Raw genomic sequence first — 21,302 nt, 5'->3', positions numbered from 1 at the left:
ATTTCCATATTTGTATTATAATTTCTCATTTGGTCATTTCTACTTCCTCTAATATTCAGGCTATTATTATAATTACTATTTTATGGTAATTAACTTTCGCCTTCAATTCTTTCCGTTATATCGTTTTTTAAAAGATATTATTCTGTTATTGTATCATATTGAATAATTTAAGAATGGTCAGATTATATAAGCAAATAGTATGGTTTTTTTCTAATCTTGATTAGTTACTATATAAGGGAATCAGAGGAACTTGAATTCTGACAAGTTTAAATTTTTTATATGTGCATCTTTTGGCTCGTGTCATTGTTAGAGATGAGATTTTTTTTAGAGAAAACATACAGTTGTATTCTCCTTGCACTCTAAAAAAACCATTCTATTCATTGTCAGTCTATTATTTTTTTATCGAGGTTGAAAATCTTTTTCCCTCATTAGTGACTTCTTTTGAGAAAAGTCAGTAACAAAGCGTTTCAGCCAAGTTTTTAAGAACAAGGGTAATCGCATTGAATGACATATTGGTCAATTGTAGTGTAAGATTAAACCTGTAAAAAATATTCGAATATATAGTAAAATCAGTGAGTATTTTTTTTTTAATAATGGGACTATAATTCTGGTACACAGTATATTTTCGTCAGTGGATAACTTTTCTACAACTTGTTCTAAACATGGTAAGGTTGAAATACATTATCTAATGTTATTCTGTGATCCATTTCCTACTGTAATCAATCAATAATATTTTAATCCAACAATTGGGAAGAATTTGAGTCTTTTTATTGATTTTCCTTTTTGTAGGAAAGGTTGCAACAAAACATTGTGTATTGTTCCGGGTTATTTTTAATTGAACCAAATGAAAATCCAATGAAAATTAGTTTTAAGTTTATGTACAGATACTCATACTCCCTGAATTTTTAAAATTATACCCGGGAATTATATTATTAAGTATTATATCATAACTAATATTCTTTTTTTTTTTAAACACATTGATATATAATCCATGATAATAAAAACTACTCTACATTTTACATAGGCATACTTAGACCCCTGTACCTTACATACTGCAGTTTATATGGTTGTCTAATTGTCAAGGGAGATATATAAGACCTAACACTATTATGTTATCTATCCTTATGTAATCCTCAAGGGGGAGAAGGAAGAGTGCAGAGAAATCGTTTCATTTGAAGTGCTTCATTTCTTCTTCACATTCAACTCTAAGGCTGCCCCTGCAAGATGTGGAAAAGAGGAACCATCATCATTGGGATCCTTTCCATTATACTTTATTTCTGCTTCTCACAACGAGAGCGTTACGCATCCATACTCCTTACTCTGGAGGATCTCCGAAACTCCTACGATTTCATCATTGGTACTTATACATATTTAATATATTATATATTTAATGTGCTTTCTTCATATATAGTTGGAGGAGGCAGCTCTGGATCTGTACTTGCAGCCAGGCTCAGTGAAGTGAAGAATTATCATGTCTTACTTATCGAAAAAGGCGATGAAGCTTCCTATGCTTCATATGTGCCCATATTTGCACCTCTTCAAGGATTATTTGATCCTACTTGGGAATATGAATCTGAGCCACAAAGGAATTCACACTATGGATATAAGGATCGAGTAAGGGATAATTGATGTAATACGAGATGCGGAGACTTGGAACAGGGCTGGGCCCTTATTAAGATTTTTTTTTTTTTGGGGGGTTTGAGTTTTTGATAAATCCTTTTTCTATCACTTTTTTTTATAAAAAGACAAAATTGACGACAAAAAAGTAGGTGTTTTTGACAAATTTGACAACAAAATTTTAGTCAAGGGGTTTGTGTAGCACAGCCCTACACACACTTATCAGTCATTGACCGGATTTGGACTTGAAATTCAACTTGAGTCCATATTTTGGAAACATACAACTCGACTTGATCTCACATATAAGGTTTCGCCACTTATCTTGGACTCGAAAGCTATTTTATACTTATGGACTCAAGAAAAGCCTTTTAACACTATATTATAATTATGGATTTGAAGTGAACTCTAAAGAACCCCTAGGAGTCGATAAAAGTATCTAAGGACTCAAATTGGAGTTGGATTGTTGAGCAAAGACAAGAGACTCGACTTGCACATTCAATATAAGGACTTTCCTCCCAACTCTGTTTAATACATATATTATTAATACATAATATAACCTTTGTTAATTCGGGTGTTTAAAACTCTAGATATCCAAGATTACGCGAGGAAAAAGTCTTGGCGGATCTGGTCATTATAATTACCACATCATATCGAATGAAACATTTGAGTACTGCACAGAGTCTATAAGGAATCGAGTGAGGAGCAAGGGATCTCCCTATCATATTCTAAGTATAAATTATAATCTACTATCATTACGTACCATATGCTATAACATTAATTATGTAATTATTATTGTGTTGAATTGATTTAATATTTTATGTACCAACATGATGAGATTCGAAGTCCCTTGTTCTAGTCTTCAATAAATTCTTTCAATTCTCTTTTCTACACATAAACACTCCTTCAAGGCTCAAGGTAAGTGCAATCATCTGCTTATACTTTAATTGGGCTATGATATTTTTTCATTGAAGGCTTCAATTTGTCATTTATATAACATATTTATATAATAGCAGTTAATTGGAGTAACTTGACTAAGGATGTTGATTAGGGTGGTTTGTTATTCAACTTTTTTAACAAAGAAGAAAAGATGCGCACTATAGCGGATCATCAAAATTTCCTGATGTTTTGAAAATAATTTTGTTAATACTTTTATAAGTTGTAAAATGCAAAATGAAGTATCATACCTTATTTTAATACTTATTGACTAAACGTATCATTTTTGCCTTTTTTTTCGAACATTGATCGAGATGTGTGACTTAAAGATGACATTATAATAATGTCATCTATAGATGCTCAATAATATTGTAGGTCAGTTAAATTTTGCAAGGGTTATTTTCTCACCACATGACAACTTTTCAGCTCAAACCCTAATCGAAATTCAAAAAAAGTTGAGCAACAAACCCCCCTAATACTGATGTTAGTCCCTAAGTTAGTTTGATACATCATGAGTCATTTTATAGTTCATACATAGTCAAATGTCACTCTTGAAACTTGTCGGACTTATTTGTGTTACTCTGAAGCTTTGAGAGGTAAACGGTGGACAAAGACATATTTAATATAATTTGTGCCCTATATAGGATAGAAATGAGTAATAACCGACTTACTTGTACGACTAAATTGTTTACTTCTCTATCCGAGTTAAAACGTATTTTAAAGATGTATGTATATTGTTCTATTTTTTTCATTGTACTTATAATTTTTTTGATGGAAACACCCAATAAACGAACTTTAGCAAAGTTCAACCTATTGGCTATTTTTTATTGCACTTAATATTAATATCTTAGGCAGACCGTCCGCCCCGCCCCCCAAAAAAAAAAAAAATTAAAAATTTTTTACCTTTCAACATAATTTTTTTGTCATTCGCCCAAGTTATGCTGCAGAGCAAAAAAATTTGAAATAAAAATTTTGAAATATTTTTTCAAAAAAATTAAATTTTTTGTGAATAACTGTAGAATTTGGAAATTTTTTCAAAAAAATTAAATTTTTTGTGAATAACTGTAGAATTTGGAAATTTTTTCAAAAAAATTAAATTTTTGTGAATAACTGTAGAATTTGGAAATTTTTTCCAATTTTTGGTGAATAACTATGGATTTTTAAATTTTTTTTTCCAAAAAATTTAATAACTGTAATTTTTTTTTAATAGTTGTGCATTTTTCATTTTTTTTTTTGAAAAAATATAATTTTTTATTTATTCAAAAAACTTAATATTTGAAATTAAAAAAAAAGAAGTAATATTTGAATTTTTTTCAAAAAATTTAATTTTTCAAATTTATTTCCAAAAAAACCAACAGCCACACAAAATATAATACTGCAGACGATCTTGTTAAGGGGTTTATGATAGGTTCAATGATTTGTAGTTTGATTATATTTGATAGAATAGAGAAACCGTAGAACACATCATCTTAGACGCGTAAAACTAGTAAGGGCAAGGTGTATAATATTTTTAACTGATAAACCAAATACTAATATATAAAAAGTACAATTTTCACTCAATGCATTATATTTTGAGCGTTACAAGAGGCCTAAAATGGGTTCATTTCTACCATAAAATCACATATTTTTCAAATTTAAATGGTCTAAGACAGTGGTTCTTAACCTGGGGTCTTAAACTGAGTAACACAATTAAATTATCTTAAGTACTTCTTTTTCTATTTTTTCTTTAAAAAAATATAGTTCATGTAAATGCATTTTACATATGAACCAAATTCGGATAAGAGCTATATTCTAATATACAAGAACTCTAACTCTTTTTAGTTGGGGAAACAAGATCGTTTTGGACAGACACTGTTCACTAATGACCCCTATTGGTTATGACACTGGTAGAAGTACTCGAGTCCAGACATACACTCGTTCCATTTTTTATGGACTCGGAACCCATCCCTTTCTTATGGAATTAAGCCTATTGTTTAATTTTGTCTGAAAATATATCAAAAAATTAAACTTTTTGAAAAAAATCCATAGCTATTGGAAGATATTTTTTTTTTTTTCAAATTGAAAAATTCATAGTTATTCACAGAAAGTGAAATTTCAAAAATTAAACTTTAAATAAATTTTTTTTATGCATAAATTAAACTTCAAATGGTACATAAATTTTTATTTATTCAAAAATTAAACTTCAAATGGTACATAAATTTTTATTTATTCAAAAATTAAACTTCAAATAATAATTTTTTTTTTAAATTTCAAAAATCCACAGCAATTCACAAAAAAATAAATTTTTTTGGAAAAAAATATTAAATATTTTGCTCTGCGGCATAATTCGCCCGAATAAAGAAAAAAAATTGTAGTCAAAAGCAAAAATTCCTTAAATTGGGGGATGGGGGGCTAGAGCTCTTGCAGCCCACCCCTGGAAACACCCTTGATTAAGAGCATTGCCCATATAATGCAATATACTACTAACATCATATATTTTTATTTTCATAATTACATAATTTATTCTATTATATAAAAAAATAATTTAAAATAGTAAAATTATCTTAAATGATGTCAGGATGGATGAACGTTACTGGACTAGTCCGTAGCTCTAAATTAAGACCCACACAACATTACATGAACCCCATTCATTTTTTTATAGCCTCGGTAGAATATGAGCTAATATGAAATGCAATCCATTGAGCACAGTAATTGTTTCGAATAGTTTTTATTTTAACAAAGATATTTTCTGAGAAATGTACACTTTCCAGAATCCCAGTATTTTTACTAACATATTATGTACCAGTGCCGTAATGACGGTTTCTTTAATAAGAGGAGGGGGCGTCTAATTCCCCCCCCGTTCAACATAGATATTCAAAGATAATAATTCTGCTTTTCCTCTTTTTTTTCTTGTCCGGGGTGACCTGGGACTTCCTTAATACTTTATCTTCTTAGAGCTGTTATATTCGAGTTTGGACGTTATTGGACTTGAACTCTGTAAAGTAACTTTTATAACATTTTCCAGCCATCAATTGAATTTTCATTATATTCCCCAAAATTACAAATAACAATTCTGTTCATTCCCAAAAATGCTATCTAAATATAATTCAGCCTTCGATCCGATATTTTGAAAACTTGAGTATTTACTCCACTTGAAACTATTTTTTTTTCATATTTTCTACAAATCATTTCAATTTTTTCACTAAATATAAAGTAACTACTCTTTGAATTAGCTTTTATAAGGGAAAAAAACTCAGTTATATGAGAACAAGAAGCAAATAATCAGCACATTTTAAATTTGGTTGCGACCAATACTTTTGATATTTTACAACCAATTTAGAAGTGGAATAAAAAAAAGTCTTTAATAAATTATCTTTGTATATTTGCTCAAATTTTTTGTTTGCTTTTTAAATGCACTTTGTATAAGAATAATATTCTCGTTGTTGCTCATATTCAGATTTCACTGTGGGTTGCAGGGGGAATTTTCCCAAGTCCAACACTCGATTAGGGACCCTCCGCAGGTTATATTTTTTTTATTAATAATTATTATAAATGACCATAGAAAAAAAGGGCCTACATTTTATTTTCTAAAGAAAAAATACGATTGGAAGTCTCTATTCTAAAGACAGGACATTTAAGGAAAAAAATTGAAATCAATATATTTTTTTTAAACAGGCCATCTCAGATATATTATAAATTTATTAACTTAAAAAAAGCTATCACAAAATATATTTCTAAAAAGACATACATTTTTTTTCTACAAGAATAAAATTCATTAAAACCTAAAACCGACTTTGTTCACTGTACCATGCACATACCGTGGAGGGAATAAGTATCCCCTTACTTTTTTTGTAAGTTTGAACAATGAAAAAGACTTTCTATAGGAGTGAGGTCCGGAGTCCACTCTATGACCTTAATCTACTTCTTTTTGAGGAACTACTTTGTTGCCATGGGCGTATATTTTGTATCTTTGTGTTATTGAAAGACCCTTTACACGACTCATTTTCAGTGCCCTGCCCTGAGGGAAGGAGGATGCTGCCCATTTTTTCCCGAAAAATAGACTGGGCGTCTATCCTTCCTTCGATGCGGTAAAACACCACGAAACATAATGTCTACAGAGCCATGCTTGACGTTGGAGATGGTTTTTTTTTGCGACTATACTTGTCATTTAACTACCTTCAAACAATTTTATTGTTCATATAAAGTATGTTGAAATTATAGATCGTTCTTTTCTTTATCTGTGAACAAACATATAAAATCGGTAAGAAATCAAATATTTATTTTCTCCACTATATGTGTATATTTAAAAAGTCCATCCAATTCAACAAATAGGCATTCATGAAGTTTCTTTTCTTTATTCTAAGATTGGGTGATGATAAATTAGCTCAAGCATTTCTTTCGGAAGAAGCCCGATTTCCAGGATGGAATTTTGAAACCATTTTACAAGGGATTTACAAAGGAAAGCGATTTAGTAATTTTGATGCCTATCTAAAGCCAGCCCTAAATAGAAAGAACTTACATGTCCTCATAAATACTGAGGTTATCAAAGTACTCAAATAAAGAGCTGTATTTAAAAGTAGAGATATTCACTCTAAAACTTGATGTTGTTCCAGATTGATTTCAAGGATAAATCTCCAGAATCCCTTCACATTACTCATCAGAAAGAAGGGAAAACTATTAAGTTGAATAATATCAAGAAACTCATACTTGCAGGAGGAGCCATCAACACACCAAAACTGTTATTTGAGTCTGGAGTGGGCCCTAAAGATCAAATTAATAAGTTAAACGTAATTTTAATATTACAAAAAATGTGAAAATTGCTGGAACCGGTGAACATAAACCACACGTTTGAGATATTACCATAAAAAATATAGCCATCTGAGAAATTATAAAGATAAGACGGATCTTGGATACGGATATAACCGTGTATAACGGATATGTTGTACCCAGGAACAGTTATAAGTTAACTTGTTTTATACAAAATAACTGGAATCCAAACGGGCTTTGGGTACTAGGACTTTTACAGATCTTAGAAAGAAATATTAATATCACTATATATTCCAATAGTATATAGTCCAATATTACTACTGCTTAAAACTTAAAAGAATCTCTGGAGGCTCAAGCAAGTTGGCCTTACTTAATAGATATTGTTCTCCTGAGTATGAATATGTATATATGATTTAATAAACCTAAATTATTGCTTAGAAAATTATGCCTTTAAAAATTAAATTTTTATATCTTGTGTCGTCATTTTTTCACTTTAATTATTTTCCATATAAATGACGCCATCCGACTACTAATTGAATTATAAATATAGTTTAATCAATTTTAAGTTTATTTGCAATTATTTATTTAATGTCATTGTCAATATTTATGCTCAATCTCCCACTATTCAGCTGATAACAGCATTAGTCTTGTCCTCAAGAGTGTAAATAGTAGATCAATACCCCCTGACATTAATCTGTCCCACCCAAAAAAATGATTAATATTACTTTTATAAGTACATATGTGCAATTGCACCTACTTAAGTTATGTAATTTCTCTCCAACAAGAAATATTAGGTGCCACAACTATACGCCACCCTTAGCATAAGTTTTTTTCTCTCTCAGAAAATAAAATGCCCTGCTCTTTTTTTCAAAAATGACCTAAATGATGTTTCATGCATTATGCTTTTTAGAAAACAATTTGTATTTACTTTTTTAAATTAATATTTTTAAACAAAGTATATCCAGCGAGAGCCCAATCAAGAGTGGGTCCTGTGGTAAGAGTCATCTTTAAACCAGCTCTGCTGCCAACAGAGATCACTAGTCTGTAGCAATCCATGTCTACTGATTCCGTTTGAATATTCAAAATAGGGAACAATAGTCAATAATAATTGAGCATAAATATTATGAAGGTTTTTGAAATATATACTCGCCAGGATTTCAGCGATTTTCACATCTCTAATGATTATCTATAATTATTATCTTCAATAGAAATTGTTGATTTACTTTAACGAATATTGTTTTCATTTTAGGTCACACTAGTTGAAGATATTCCTGTTGGGAATGAGCTTCAGGACCATCTCACATGTCCCTTATATTTTCATCTCAAAAACGACACAGGAAGTGTGAATCTAGCTAATTTAATCAATCCCCAAGAGATTTGGAAATATTTGCTACACAAAGAAGGAATATACTCAACGTCAGCCTTGTCTGTTCAGGCAATAGATCCTCAAAAGGATACATCCATACTCATATACAATGTGGGCGCTCCGCACAAAGATATATACATAAAACTATCAGGGATGAGACCAGACACGTTTGATGTGAGTCCAATGATTGAATTATACAGTAATTTGCAAAAGTTTAAGACTACCACTGATATTTTACCTAATTCAATAATAATAGTTTTCTTAACGCCTATGAACGCATATTATACAAGAATGGTACGTACCATGTTCCAGTGCGTTTATCAACTTGTTCCCTAATGAAGCGTCCAGGAGAAGTTTGTGATTGCATAATAGCTGTAATTGATATTCTTCAAAAATGAGCAAGAAATAGTCTAATTTGATTCAAAAAGGGTGCAAAGTAGGTGTCAGTACTATTTCACGACGTTTGACTAAACCGGTCGACTTTTGTTTTATACCTGAAATACATTATTTTTCCGATAAAAAAATCCGAAATTATCCCAGTTGGTCTTAAAATTCTGTAAATGACTGTACATATATGAGGATAAGAGGGCCGGGCTGTCAGAAGTGGGGAAACAGAGGGTTCAATCCCAATGGTTGAGATCTTATGACAACCCTAAGATTTCCTCCTCTTCCTTTTCATCCCGAACAACCTCACCTCTTCTAATTTCCTCCAGAACAAATTTCCTTTCAATAAATTTCCTTCCCAAATTATAAATTTATTATGCGAGCACGTTAAACTCAATTCCATGATAATGTGTACATATGAACATTAGGGTGTCCCGTTAATGTATTTTTATGATCTACGCAAACACAAGGGGCATCAAAACTTACGTAATTTTACACAAATTATGAAAATAGAAAAAAAAAAATTGTGCATCATCTTTTTTTTTTGGTGTGACCTTGACCTCTCAAAATGTAATGACCTCTTACTGTGACCATATATAATCTTAGTATCAAGTTTGATTAAAATCAATCCGTAAATTTTATTATTATATTTTATTTTATTAAATAATAATCTGCAATCTGTTGCTGCTGTTGCTTCTACAGTTTTGGCTGATTTTGGCTTAGTTTCCGTAGAAAATTCAACTGTGGTCATTGATAAAAACAATATTCACTGAGCTGTATCTAAAGCTCGTGTAGAAGCTTCAAAAGCTTTTTGAAGGAGTTGGTATTAGAAGTAATTACTTTGATGGACAAAAAGACAAAACTCAGAAAAATAGGAAAATAGCGGACCGTTACCATCTTAAAGAAGTTATAAAAGATCACCTCTCAGTTTGATCAGATCCCGGATCATTTTATTAGGGACACACAACGACAAGTCGTGTTACAAGTAGGGCCATTTTTACTTCGATGACAAATTTGTTAGAGGGGCAAGGTTGGAAATTTAGATGGCATAATTTACGTTGGATGTGTAGAAACAGAAACTATCACCGGTTAGAAAGGTGGTGTGATTCAATATTTAGAGAACTATTTAGAGAACTATTTAGAGAGACCATTAAAATAGTGCATTTAAATGCTTCATGTCAATGAGTTACTCGTTCGACATTTATTTTTGAGTTTAGATAGTGGCACTTGTATCGTAAAGAATATTCCAGACCAACTGGAAAACGATTGGATGGTTGTGAAAATGAAACTGTCGTTTCTTTTTCTGCGGTGAGTGGTAATTTGCCCAACTTGCCGAAGAATGTTGTCGATCAACTAAGTACAAATTAAAAACATCTGTATAAAATATGTAAAGTCCTCTACCCCTAGTTCTTATACTCCTGAGCTGGCAAACTGTAAACCTGGAAAATTGGCACACTCAAGATGTCTAATCGTTTACTCAGACTTAACAGTAGTAATCAGAATCCATCAAAAACTTGCAAGTGCTTGTCAACTACATGCTTAAAGTCTACACTCCAGTGCGGTTCCTAATCAAGCAAAAAACGTCTTTTAAAGATGGACTTATGCATTTTTTTGAATTGATTGTTTGCTCTAGATTTTTACCAGAAAATCTTAGCTCTGTCGTGTATTATAATTTACTTATATTATTTTTCTATAGTTTGGATAATTGATTTTAATAATAAAATACCTTTCAGTATTCATTTTTTTGTATTATTTTAGGCAGTTAGATTAATTATTGAAAAACTTAAATTTTTACAAAAATTCAAACACCGATAGAGCCCTCCAAATGATGCAAAATTTTAGTATCATTCATTTTAATAATAAAATAAAATATCATAATAAAAGTTACAGATCGATTTTGATCAAACTTGATACTAAGATTATATATGGTCACAGTAAGACGCCATAACATATTGAGAGGTCTAGGTCAAATTCCAAGGTCACTCCAAATGATGACCATAGGGGGAGGTTATGCGCTCTACCGAGTGCCCATTTCTGTAATAATCATAAAAAAACTACAAAAATTCATTTTTGTATTATTTTAGACATACACTTTAAATTTGTGAAGACGTAAAAGTTTACGAAACATTGAAGGGTGGTAGAGCCCTCGAGATGCTGCACAATCATGATAACCCCCCAAAAAAAAAAAAAATATATATATATATATAAATATATATGGACGCCCTTGCAGTTGATAAAAGAGGATACATTTACTGGTCATGTTTGATAATTTTCTTCTTTTATAGGAAACGTTTCCCTCAAACACGGATCCATGGAAAAAGGGTTTTATTTTCCTTGCTGGATGTACAAAGCCAAAATCCATCGGTAGGATATTTATGCACCCAAATAGAACTATGTCCATAGATCCAAATTATCTTCATAACTCAAAGGACACTTCATGTACCATTAAGGCCATTCAAACTGCAGTAGATATAGGGAATGGAAAGGCTTTTAAAAAACTAGGAGCGCAATTGCATTATCCAAACTATAAAGAATGTACGGATTTGGAGCAGTCCTTTCAAAATCCTCAATACGTGGAATGCGTTGCTAAAAGTAGCTGTATGACGAAATATCATCCTACTTCTACTACTCCATTAGATGTAATCGTGGACAGGAACTTTAAGTAAAATTCTACAATAGGTCTAGAGATGTAAAAAGTGACGAAATCCACGCGAGTGTAAATTAAATAAAAGTATAACACACGTTCTGAAGAGTCCCGGGCTTCACAAAGAAACCATAAAAGAATCCCAATAAAACTTTTCAAGGTATTGCTTAGCTTTTTTCCCATGAAGAAGCAGTTTAAAATTAAAACACTAAATTGTTTTTGATCCACTGTTTTGGAATACTGAAAATGAGGTGAATTAAAACAAATCTAGGGCTATGTATGTGTGAAGCCCAGGACTTTTTAGCCCATCTGTTACTTTGTTTATTTACAATATACCATTTACCTTGCCAGTTAGTTTGAAAATTTCCATGCCCCGCTACCAGATATCCCTTTCAAGAGTTCTCAGATGACGTCACTTTATCATTTTCCCTCTTGACGTTTGGGCTTCCCTTAGCCAAGTTGACGTAGTTAATTCAGTTAATAGGGTTAATTCGTGGAAGTTAAATAGTTAAAGTAAAATTCAAATATATGCAGACAACGTCATTAAAAGACAAAAAGTTGTCGCTTAGCCAACTACATTTGGACAATTATTGATAACGCAGTCTTGGCTTCCTCACTTGGCTCACTTGGTTTTCTTCTTATTAATTATTACTCTCTATTTTGAAAATTCAATTGAAGGCAATGAGGATTATTGCTTATAGTAAATTTATATGCTCAGGAGCGTCCTCAGGATTATGTATATATTTTTTTGGGCGTAAAGGGGGGGGGGGTGCTAGTGGGTTGATGTTGTTCTTGGATTAAAAAAAAAAAATTTTTTTTTTTTTTTTGGAAAATTTGAAAAATCCATAGATACTCACAGAATTTTTTTTTTTGGAGAAAAGTTTCAAAAATTCAAAGCTATTCACAAAAAAATATTTCTTTTTTGAATTTTTTTCAAAAATCTGTAATTATACAGAAAAAATTTCAAATATTAAATTTTTTCAAAAAAAAAATCCAAAATCTACAGCTATTCACATAAGATATTGATTTTTTTGCCCTGCATCATAAATAGCCCGAATGACAAAAAATTTATAGTGACAGGCAAAAATTCTTTAATTTTTTTTGGGGTGGGGGAGGAGGGGCTAATTCCCCTCGACCCCACCTCCTGTGTACGCTCCTTACGCAAAGTGATGAAAAAAAGACAAAATGATTGATATTGGTTTAAGGTAGTTGTAGAATATTTATGGCCGAGGAGAAAGCTTTATACCAAGTTGTGAAACGAAAAACAAGTGATTTCCCCATTTTAAATGAATTGACAAAGTAAATTACACCTTTTAATTGAATTAATAAGGGGAATTCTGCCAAGGGAAGAACAAATTAAATACATCACGGGGAAAAATAATTAAGTGACGTTATCTACGGAATTATAAAAAGCGACATCTTGTAATTTTTCATATAGTCGAAAACATCGGCAGAAGCTAAAAGACAGGTTTTGTCTCTTGGTTTATATCTTTTTTCTACCCGATTTTGAAAATTCAAACACATGGAAGGAGAACAATATTTTATAGGAATCCCTGTTATCTGATATTCTTCTCTCAAAGTTGCCATTTTTTTCCTAACACTTTTTCAGGCGTTGCTTTTATGGTCGTTGGGATTTCGAGTATTTCGAGATATTATCTAAGTCAATATTTGTTAATAGTTTGTGAATATATGTCTTTTTGTTTTGTTTCTAGGGTTAAAGGATTGAACAATATTTTCATTGTGGATGGTGGTGTGCTTCCAAGAGGATCTTTTATGTATCCTAACTCAGTAATTACAGACATGGCGGAATGTGCAAGTGAAGTCTTCAAAGACAATTTATAGCCCTTCGTTTAAATTAATATTTCAATACTAATTCACTATAGCTTATTAAATAAATTATTTAGGATAAATTTATTAACTCTACAACTCAAATTTTCATACCAATTGAATGACCTTTTTATAAAAGATAAATCCTTCTCTTTTTTTATTAAATTTTTTAATTCCAAAACGGCAATTTTTCAAAAATTCCTTCTTTTTTTTTTGGGGGGCTGCAGTCCTCCTCTGTGGTCGCCCCTGTATAGGCATCCAACATTTATAATAATACATATAGGGCACCCGGCTATAGTTGTACCATAGCCCGCCGGTTGAAACAGTCCCTTCTGTATGATCATCTAAATAATTATAGCCATAAAATTTACACCACAATTGTACAAAATAATGCAAATTATTGTGAAAAAAAAACCAAAAATTTTTTTCTTCGAAATTCGAAGCAGTTTGGCATCTCCAGGACCCCTGTCAACGCTATCAGCAAGTCCGAAATGTTAGAGAGGAAGAAAGGCTCTGTCAAAAAGGCCAAACTGGATCCGGAGGTGTGAAAGAAAACAGCCCAGGCCAATCCATTAAAGAGATCTCTGAGTTTCACACCAGACTTTCTGAGAGCTATCAAAAAAGTGGGTGGAAAGAGCCTTGTGAGAGTGGAGAGGCCACTTTTAATATCACCAATGAAAGAAACCCATATCCTTCGTTATAACTCATTTAGCCCCCTGCAGCCCTGATGGCAACCCCCTCGACTACACTTTTTTGTTCTGCAGTGTCCTTCATCCAAACGCCAAGGCCCTCAAAGCCACTGTCAGTCAGTACTGGGACGCCATGAAAGAGGACTAAATCCGCAGTGGGTGCAAGACCTTCTGCCTGGAAGCCCTCATAGCCGCTTAGGGAGCCTACAATAATGATTAAAAGACCTCAGGCACACATCAATTTATAGTATTAATTTTTCATTAATAAATTATATCTTGTTGAATCTTAAAATACAAAGTGTTCAGAATTTAATAGACCACTCGGAATGTTTATAATCATTCATCAGTGTAGCTGGACCCATCAACCAGCATTTCTTTTGATCTTTCTGAATCTGAGTACATTTAAAATTCTAAATTAGTTTATCTAATTTATATACTGGATAAACTAGGCTATCACAAAGCTCATACTAATCCTTAATAGTTCATTATAGTACAAGATTGGTTATATTGTAAGCAGGGCACAGAGTAGTGATAAGACGCAGGATTCTTTTATTCACAACGTACACTATGCGTGGGATAACTATTTCTTCCGAGAATATGTGGAGCAAGTCCGCACCATAAATCTGACACTCTATATTAAACTCTAAGGCATATTTAGAAGAGTAGTTTGTTGTGGGATTTAAAGGCCGAATGAAATACGTACACATGAGTATTTAATCAATTAACGTTACCTAAAAAAAAAAAAAATTCTATAATATTTGGAGGTGAAACACGCTTAAGTGCTAAGCTATGATCAGGTAGGGTTTTATATATTTTCCTGCATTGAGAGTAGAATAATTTAATTTGAATTATTAGAAAAAAAACAGGAGTTCGAATCATTCCACCTCAACAGCTCCAAAAACTTGACAGCTTAACAGGCTACTCCATCAAAAATGTTGTATAGAATTAAACGTATTTAGACTGTATGTTTCGTTCTAGAGTAAATGTATTGATAAAAATTGGCTTAAATTGAAGTATTATATCTTGGCAGATATGTATAAAAAAAATTATCATAATAAATAGTGTCCGCTGAGAACAATGTCAAGGTCAGTTGTTAAAACATAAAGATAGGAGTCAAAATGGATTACACGTCGCTAATGTAATTATCAAGCACTTCAATTTATAATTGTCTTCTTTGTGAATATAATAATTGTGTTATGCAGTTAATTATAAAAGATTGATCAAATTGAATTTTAAGAGTATAAAAAAAAAATATATTTTTTAAGTTTGAAGCCTTGCCAGAATCAGAAAACAAGACTTTAAAAAAATTAAAAATATTAGAGCTTTCTAATTAAACCCCACAAATCGATCTCCAATTAATTAGAATAACGGCAGTATAGAACAGATACCCGCTTATAGATATTTTTAATCCTTTTCTTGAAGTGTCGGCAAACCTTATTCTAGGATGTACGTTATTATCAGGTGGAGATAAACTCAATATGATATTACGAGGACATCCCGAGCCCTTCCATAAATATTCAGAGTTACTTAAATAAATGTAATGCTAAGGAAGAATTAAAGACTGAAAATTCGTATATTAACTTTGATATATCGCATTAAGCTAAGCTTTACAAACTGTCATCATTATAAGAGTAGGACGCAAACGAAAAAACCTTTTTTCCTCGGAACAATTTAGTTTTAATATCGTAAAAGTAGCAACGAGTTTTAAAATATAATTTAACAGCTGAAATTTACATCGAGCACATCACAGCCTCTTACACAGACGTTCATCATTTATCTACATATACCCTCAAACGTGACGACGACAAATAGTAGAAAGGGGGGTGTCCATTTGATTCATTTTGTGATTTAAATAAAAAAATTATTCTTTTCTTTCAGAGAGAATTATCAAAAAAAAAAGAAAAATAAGTGTGTAATATTGGGTATCCAAGAAGAGAAAGATGCATGTAATGAGTGGATAATTTTAGTCCTTCTTCAACTGACGCTCAGCAGCAATATCTTTGGCTGAAAAAATATAGAAAACAATTAGGAATGACTCATGGGATCTTCCCTTTACAAATATATAAAGACCCACCTGCTTCGACACCAGCTTCAGCAATTTTATTCATTTGTTGCTTGCCTTTGTCCACGATACCATCAAGGAAGGGTTGATGTTTTCTAAAGTAAGGGATAATGATTTTCGTGTAGATAATGGTGGCTCCATTCATGGGTGACATGAGCCACATCATAAACACACATTTGGATAGCCAATAGAATGGAACCCATCCGGCTAAAAAGTCTGAGAAAAACTCAACAACAGAGAAAAGAGCAAATACGACCCAGTACATGAGCCACTGGGTATCATCTTTTTTTGTTCCCGATTCAAGAGCTTTAATAGAGCAGTAGGCTGGATAAGCATATCCAATTACATTACACAGTAACTGTGCACCATACCCAAATGCGAGCCAGAGTGTGATGAAGCCAAGGATACCTGGAAATATACGAATAAAAGAAGATATTAGATACTTCATACATAAAAAAAATAATTTAGTAATATCCTATGCCCCCATTTCAGCCATAAATCCTACTACATATTAAGAAGAAAAAGGAATAATAGAATAGTGGGTTTAAGAAGACTCAGCTCTTTTTCTCTTCGTATGAAAGGAGGAACATGATATGATCCTTGTTGTAAGGAAATAAATCCTGTAACTTGAGGATGAAGAATATATTGAAAACTGTTATCTTCAACAGACTTTATAAAAAAATACAAAAAGATGAAGGGGGCAGACTTAAGAAGTTGATAAAATATATATTCATTTCCTTTTCTTGAATATGTAAGAATAGCGAATCCCAAAAGAAAGGAGGTAATGAATATTTGTCCAGGATGCAAACCGGTCAAATCACGCTGGAGGAGACGCCATCACTTCTGACGGATACATTGAAGATGTCGATATCTTGTTTAAAGTTACATATTAAATCCGTACGCATAAAATTTAATACATGAGTTAAAAAACCCTCGATTTGAGCATTTATTGAGTACAACAACAAATGGATTGAAAGACAAATATATTATCAATGAATCATTCAACAGGAACAAATGCAATTTTTATACTACAGACCTTACAATGTTGCAATTAATTGCCTCAAGGAAATAGTGCTAGAATTCTTTATTTCCTAACCAAACTCAGAATCCTAAAATTTGAACTTATTTTCAAGGAACAAAAGACTTTTGCTCTTTGAAATGCTCAAGAAGAATTACTCTTGATTTGGATGATGATGAGGGAGGTTTTAACTTGATGGGCGTTTTAGGGTTAACAAGAAAGAGATCCCTTCCCTCGGGAGGGGAAAGGTGTAAGTACTGTCCACTACAGGTCCCCAACTGACGCTTAAAGCTAAGCAAGAAGAGAGAAAGAGAAGGATTTCTCATCCAAGATGGAGGACCAGTCAAGAAATCAATCCAAGAATGGAAGAAAGTACTTCAACAGCTCTAGTACTTACCATAGAGAACATAGTTCTTCTTGACTTGTGTCTTGGATTCCACGACCGCGAGTCCATCCTTGATAACACCAGGCTTCTCAGCAAATTCGTCCACTCTATATAAAATCCTCTTGACAATGTCCATGATGAATAAGTAATAACAAATATATATTAAACGATGGATTAAATAACTCAATTGGAGCTGAAGAGAATTCTCTTTCCGTTTTCGTAGTGGTAGTACTGATGAGATAGGATAGAATTGAAGTCCCACTAAGTATTCAGTAAGGAAAAACGTGAAATCCAAATAAATTGCGGGAAGAAGAACCTCAAGAGAAGAAGAAAATGGAATGTAGGGCTAAGTGGAGAGACAGCACTGAGCAGTGAGCAGGCACAAGTACAAGAGACGCAAAAAAAGGAAAGAGGGGAGAGAAACAGAAAAAAGAGAGAAGATCTGATCAAGGGATTCTCTCCTACACCTAGAAAGAGAGAAAGAAACGAAAAATGTGGGCATGTCAAGCGCTCGAAAATCGTTATTCCATCCAGCAAACACGACGAGGACGTACCCGTATATTCATTTCCGTTTATGAAGTAAAGCGACATCTATGCATAGAAGTGGCCTGAAATACCTCTTTGTGGCCATTATTTATTAGTACTCTTCTTCTCTGAAAACTATATCATACACTACTGATAATTGTAACACCACGATCTAGTCGAATCACTAATATAATTTTGATATCTACAACATCGCGCCCTATAAATTGGGAAAGTGAATGACATAAATTCTCTATTTAAAAGAAATGCGCCATTTTCTTTTCTCGGAACTTATTTTCTATTATTACATAAGAAGCTCACGCAATCTTTTGAATGGCTTCTTTTTAGAATTAATATTGTTCTTTTTTGTAATTGATGATTTGTTCGGGATGCAACAATATTAATTAAATATAACCCGTGATATTTGCAGAAATTACACTTTTCTTAGTCAACATTGAAGATATAGTTGCAAGTTGGACTGAAAATAGTATATTAAGTCAACAATATTATAATATTATTGTCGAGTAAATTCATGAACACATCTGCAGTGATCGACGATATGTAAATATTTAAGTAGAGGATAAGTAAAATTATTACCTATGGAATGTATTTTTATGTATTTATTATCGCAATTAATAAGTTTAATAATATATATTATTATTCGAGAGAATAATAATGTGTATGTAGCGAATCAACACAAAAACAATATTGAGCAAAAATCAAGTAGTTCAATAGTAGTTGTTCAATATATTTTTTTACATACCAATATTTCATAGACGTATTTTAATCAATCAAAGGATTTGTACTCAAATTTTCTTGGATGAACTGAGATACCCAAGAATTATAGTCCATTTCATTTATGATATTTAATTTGGCCAAGATATGGCATTTTAAATAACATCTATCAATTTGTGACGATAACCTTTTGTCATTTCAAGTACCTGCAGTGTCTCCAAAAGATTAATCTCAATAATTCATAGTTAGAAATATAAGATAATTAGTTGAGAAAGACAAATGTATCTAATCCAGATTCAGTTTAGAAAAAAATCATTCTATCTTACTTGTGAGTTGACTAGACACATATTTATTTTATAGTCTACTTTATATTGAAAATTTTCAGAAGAACTTCCCATAATTACATATTATTAGAAGTGTAAAATTACATTTAATTTTGAAGAGTCTAGCGGCTCAATTAAATTCACAACTTTACATGCAATAATTCGAGTTTATATTGCATAATATCTAATTGTATACACAATGACCTTCGATTCATAAATGAAGACCTTTATTATTATGTGACTTTTAATATTTTATTTCCATAGCTTAATACATTTTAGTTAGCAACAATGCATTTCAGTATATTTCAAAGAATATATCAATGCAGCATTTCCACTGACCTCATAAATTGTATTATGATTAAAGGAGAAGCCATCTTGGGGCATCAAAGTTGATATTTTTAATATATAAAATGAACAAAGCTCTAATAAATCTATATTAAACTCCACCATAAAATCCATAAAAATCCATTGATAAAAAAAAATTGAGTTAACAACTGATTTAGTACTATTTTAAACCAATGATATTTGAATTACATAAATCAAAGTAATAAAAAATAAAAATCCCTATAAATGCTTAATTTTTTTTGGGATCGATTAGGAACGATACAAGTAGACTAATTAGTGAAAAATATCTTATTTTTGGATGGTAATAGTTCTTTTTATCTACAAAATGGAGAAATGAATGCATAAAGATGAAATAGCATATTTTAATAAATATTATATTAATATAATATATAATAAAACTAGGCATTTGAGTGATAAAATTTTGATTGAAGCTTAGGTTTCAGAGCTTTAATTTGGTCCTCCCATCTTTAAAATTTTTATTGTAAAAAAATCAAACTTATTATCAACAATGCTCACTTTAATTTAAGCCATTTTGGGGGCAAAACAACAAAGTTTTATAAGAATAAAAACCTTTTTTTCATAAATTAATATTAAGGAAAATCGTCAAGTTTTAGATGTCAAAATAGAACCAAAAAGTAAAATGACTCAAGCCTTACTGTCTATCAAAAATGGATCCCTCTTTTACCTAGTTTTATTATCTTTTTATGCTTTAATCTGACCCTAAACTAGGGCTCCCCCTAAAATTCCCTACATTGATCTACGCTCTCAATCAGCACAAAATACGTCATAAATATGCTTGCTTATAAATTACTTACATAAGCAAATGGCTGAAATTTTTAAAAAACGCATAGCTGCACTAATAATTTCACTTTGAATTTTCATTGAGTGGATCTAAAGCTTTAAGTAGATTGAGTGAATAGATTGAAAGTTTTGATATTTTTTCTTTACTATAATCTAATCCCTAAACACGCCGTTACCTCACTAACACAAAAACACCTTATGTATTATGTTGTCAACTGTGGATTCCCTCATCTCCCTTGATACGTCATGTCTAAAGTACCCTAGGGAAAGAGCGGTCAAGTGAGAAATAAACAATTCAATCTAAAACAAAGGGAAGAATATGTTCTTACTGTCGTAGTTTCAATTATTCTTCTCTTTTCACTAGGGTGAGATTACCTCCTTCACTCCCCTCCCACTGGCTTGATGCCTAGCTCGAGGAACATGTAGCAGTTGCTAATTTTAAGCCAATCAGAATTGAGAAATACAAAACCCTACCTTTCTTGCCTTGAGTGTCCACTCTTTGCCTAGAGTCCTTTAGTCATGGCTATTTCATAATTTATTCTTTTTGATAAATAAACAAAGTAATAAATTGTTGTATACTTATGCTTCGTTTCCAAAAGGACAAGAATACAATTTCTTGTTGATCCGTCGTTGTTTATATAATATATATATTGACCATTTTATTTTTTCTATGAAGAAATTTTGACTGTCATACACAAATACAAATGTATAACTACTATTTTAATAAAATATTACTATACAATAATATATAATAATAATACAGTATCGAATAAAATACTATGTAGATTTTAACAATAAGTAATTATTTTAAAAATGGTGAAGAAATAATATGACAGTGTGAGTGATAGTCTGGGAGTACATATGATATAAATGGCAGTTGGTATGAATGACTTATTTGGCTAACT

The 21,302-nt window shown here is 31.6% G+C and overlaps 3 protein-coding genes across 7 annotated transcripts; 2 read left to right on the top strand and 1 right to left on the bottom strand.

Moving 5' to 3' along the window:
* The first annotated feature begins 845 nt into the window (after nucleotides 1–845).
* LOC121115800 (neither inactivation nor afterpotential protein G) lies at nucleotides 846–7,031 on the top strand. 2 transcript variants are annotated; one of them, XM_071887858.1, is made up of 5 exons: nucleotides 846–936; nucleotides 1,025–1,357; nucleotides 1,412–1,614; nucleotides 2,205–2,532; nucleotides 6,894–7,031. In XM_071887858.1, exons 2-4 carry the CDS (start codon nucleotides 1,225–1,227, stop codon nucleotides 2,421–2,423), a joined length of 555 nt encoding a protein of 184 aa, XP_071743959.1. In that variant the 5' UTR covers nucleotides 846–936; nucleotides 1,025–1,224; the 3' UTR covers nucleotides 2,424–2,532; nucleotides 6,894–7,031. The 2 variants fall into 2 exon arrangements, with proteins under 2 accessions (XP_071743959.1, XP_071743960.1); XM_071887859.1 differs by lacking the exon at nucleotides 846–936 and having other exon boundaries at nucleotides 1,025–1,066; nucleotides 1,139–1,357.
* On the top strand, nucleotides 6,868–13,604 carry LOC139904712 (neither inactivation nor afterpotential protein G-like). Its single transcript, XM_040709945.2, has 5 exons — nucleotides 6,868–7,077; nucleotides 7,143–7,316; nucleotides 8,546–8,836; nucleotides 11,332–11,725; nucleotides 13,403–13,604. Exons 1-4 carry the CDS (start codon nucleotides 6,868–6,870, stop codon nucleotides 11,710–11,712), a joined length of 1,056 nt encoding a protein of 351 aa, XP_040565879.2. The 3' UTR covers nucleotides 11,713–11,725; nucleotides 13,403–13,604.
* A 2,156-nt stretch (nucleotides 13,605–15,760) lies between these two features.
* LOC121115799 (receptor expression-enhancing protein 5) lies at nucleotides 15,761–20,460 on the bottom strand. Of its 4 annotated transcripts, none has more exons than XM_040709940.1 (3): nucleotides 20,412–20,460; nucleotides 16,281–16,676; nucleotides 15,761–16,210 (listed from the first exon to the last, which is right to left on the bottom strand). In XM_040709940.1, exons 1-3 carry the CDS (start codon nucleotides 20,443–20,445, stop codon nucleotides 16,170–16,172), a joined length of 471 nt encoding a protein of 156 aa, XP_040565874.1. In that variant the 5' UTR covers nucleotides 20,446–20,460; the 3' UTR covers nucleotides 15,761–16,169. The 4 variants fall into 4 exon arrangements, with proteins under 4 accessions (XP_040565874.1, XP_040565875.1, XP_040565873.1 ...); XM_040709941.2 differs by lacking the exon at nucleotides 20,412–20,460 and adding an exon at nucleotides 18,226–18,378; XM_040709939.2 differs by lacking the exon at nucleotides 20,412–20,460 and adding an exon at nucleotides 17,684–18,131.
* Nucleotides 20,461–21,302: the final 842 nt, after the last annotated feature.

The sequence above is a fragment of the Lepeophtheirus salmonis genome, chromosome 4, assembly GCF_016086655.4.
Source record: "Lepeophtheirus salmonis chromosome 4, UVic_Lsal_1.4, whole genome shotgun sequence".
NCBI lineage: Eukaryota > Metazoa > Arthropoda > Copepoda > Siphonostomatoida > Caligidae > Lepeophtheirus > Lepeophtheirus salmonis.
This window is presented reverse-complemented; position numbering and strand designations above follow the sequence as displayed.

Coding starts and splice junctions, on each gene's coding strand:
- LOC121115799 (XM_040709939.2), bottom strand. CDS start 17,807: ATGGACATTGTCAAGAGGATTTTATATAGAGTGGACGAATTTGCTGAG. Junction 16,677..17,683: donor GAAGAACTATGTTCTCTATG/GTAAGTACTAGA, acceptor GTATATTTCCAG/GTATCCTTGGCTTCATCACA. Junction 16,211..16,280: donor TGAAGCTGGTGTCGAAGCAG/GTGGGTCTTTAT, acceptor ATATTTTTTCAG/CCAAAGATATTGCTGCTGAG.
- LOC121115800 (XM_071887858.1), top strand. CDS start 1,225: ATGTGGAAAAGAGGAACCATCATCATTGGGATCCTTTCCATTATACTT. Junction 1,358..1,411: donor CTCCTACGATTTCATCATTG/GTACTTATACAT, acceptor CTTCATATATAG/TTGGAGGAGGCAGCTCTGGA. Junction 1,615..2,204: donor ACTATGGATATAAGGATCGA/GTAAGGGATAAT, acceptor TTAAAACTCTAG/ATATCCAAGATTACGCGAGG.
- LOC139904712 (XM_040709945.2), top strand. CDS start 6,868: ATGAAGTTTCTTTTCTTTATTCTAAGATTGGGTGATGATAAATTAGCT. Junction 7,078..7,142: donor TAAATACTGAGGTTATCAAA/GTACTCAAATAA, acceptor ATGTTGTTCCAG/ATTGATTTCAAGGATAAATC. Junction 7,317..8,545: donor ATCAAATTAATAAGTTAAAC/GTAATTTTAATA, acceptor TTTTCATTTTAG/GTCACACTAGTTGAAGATAT.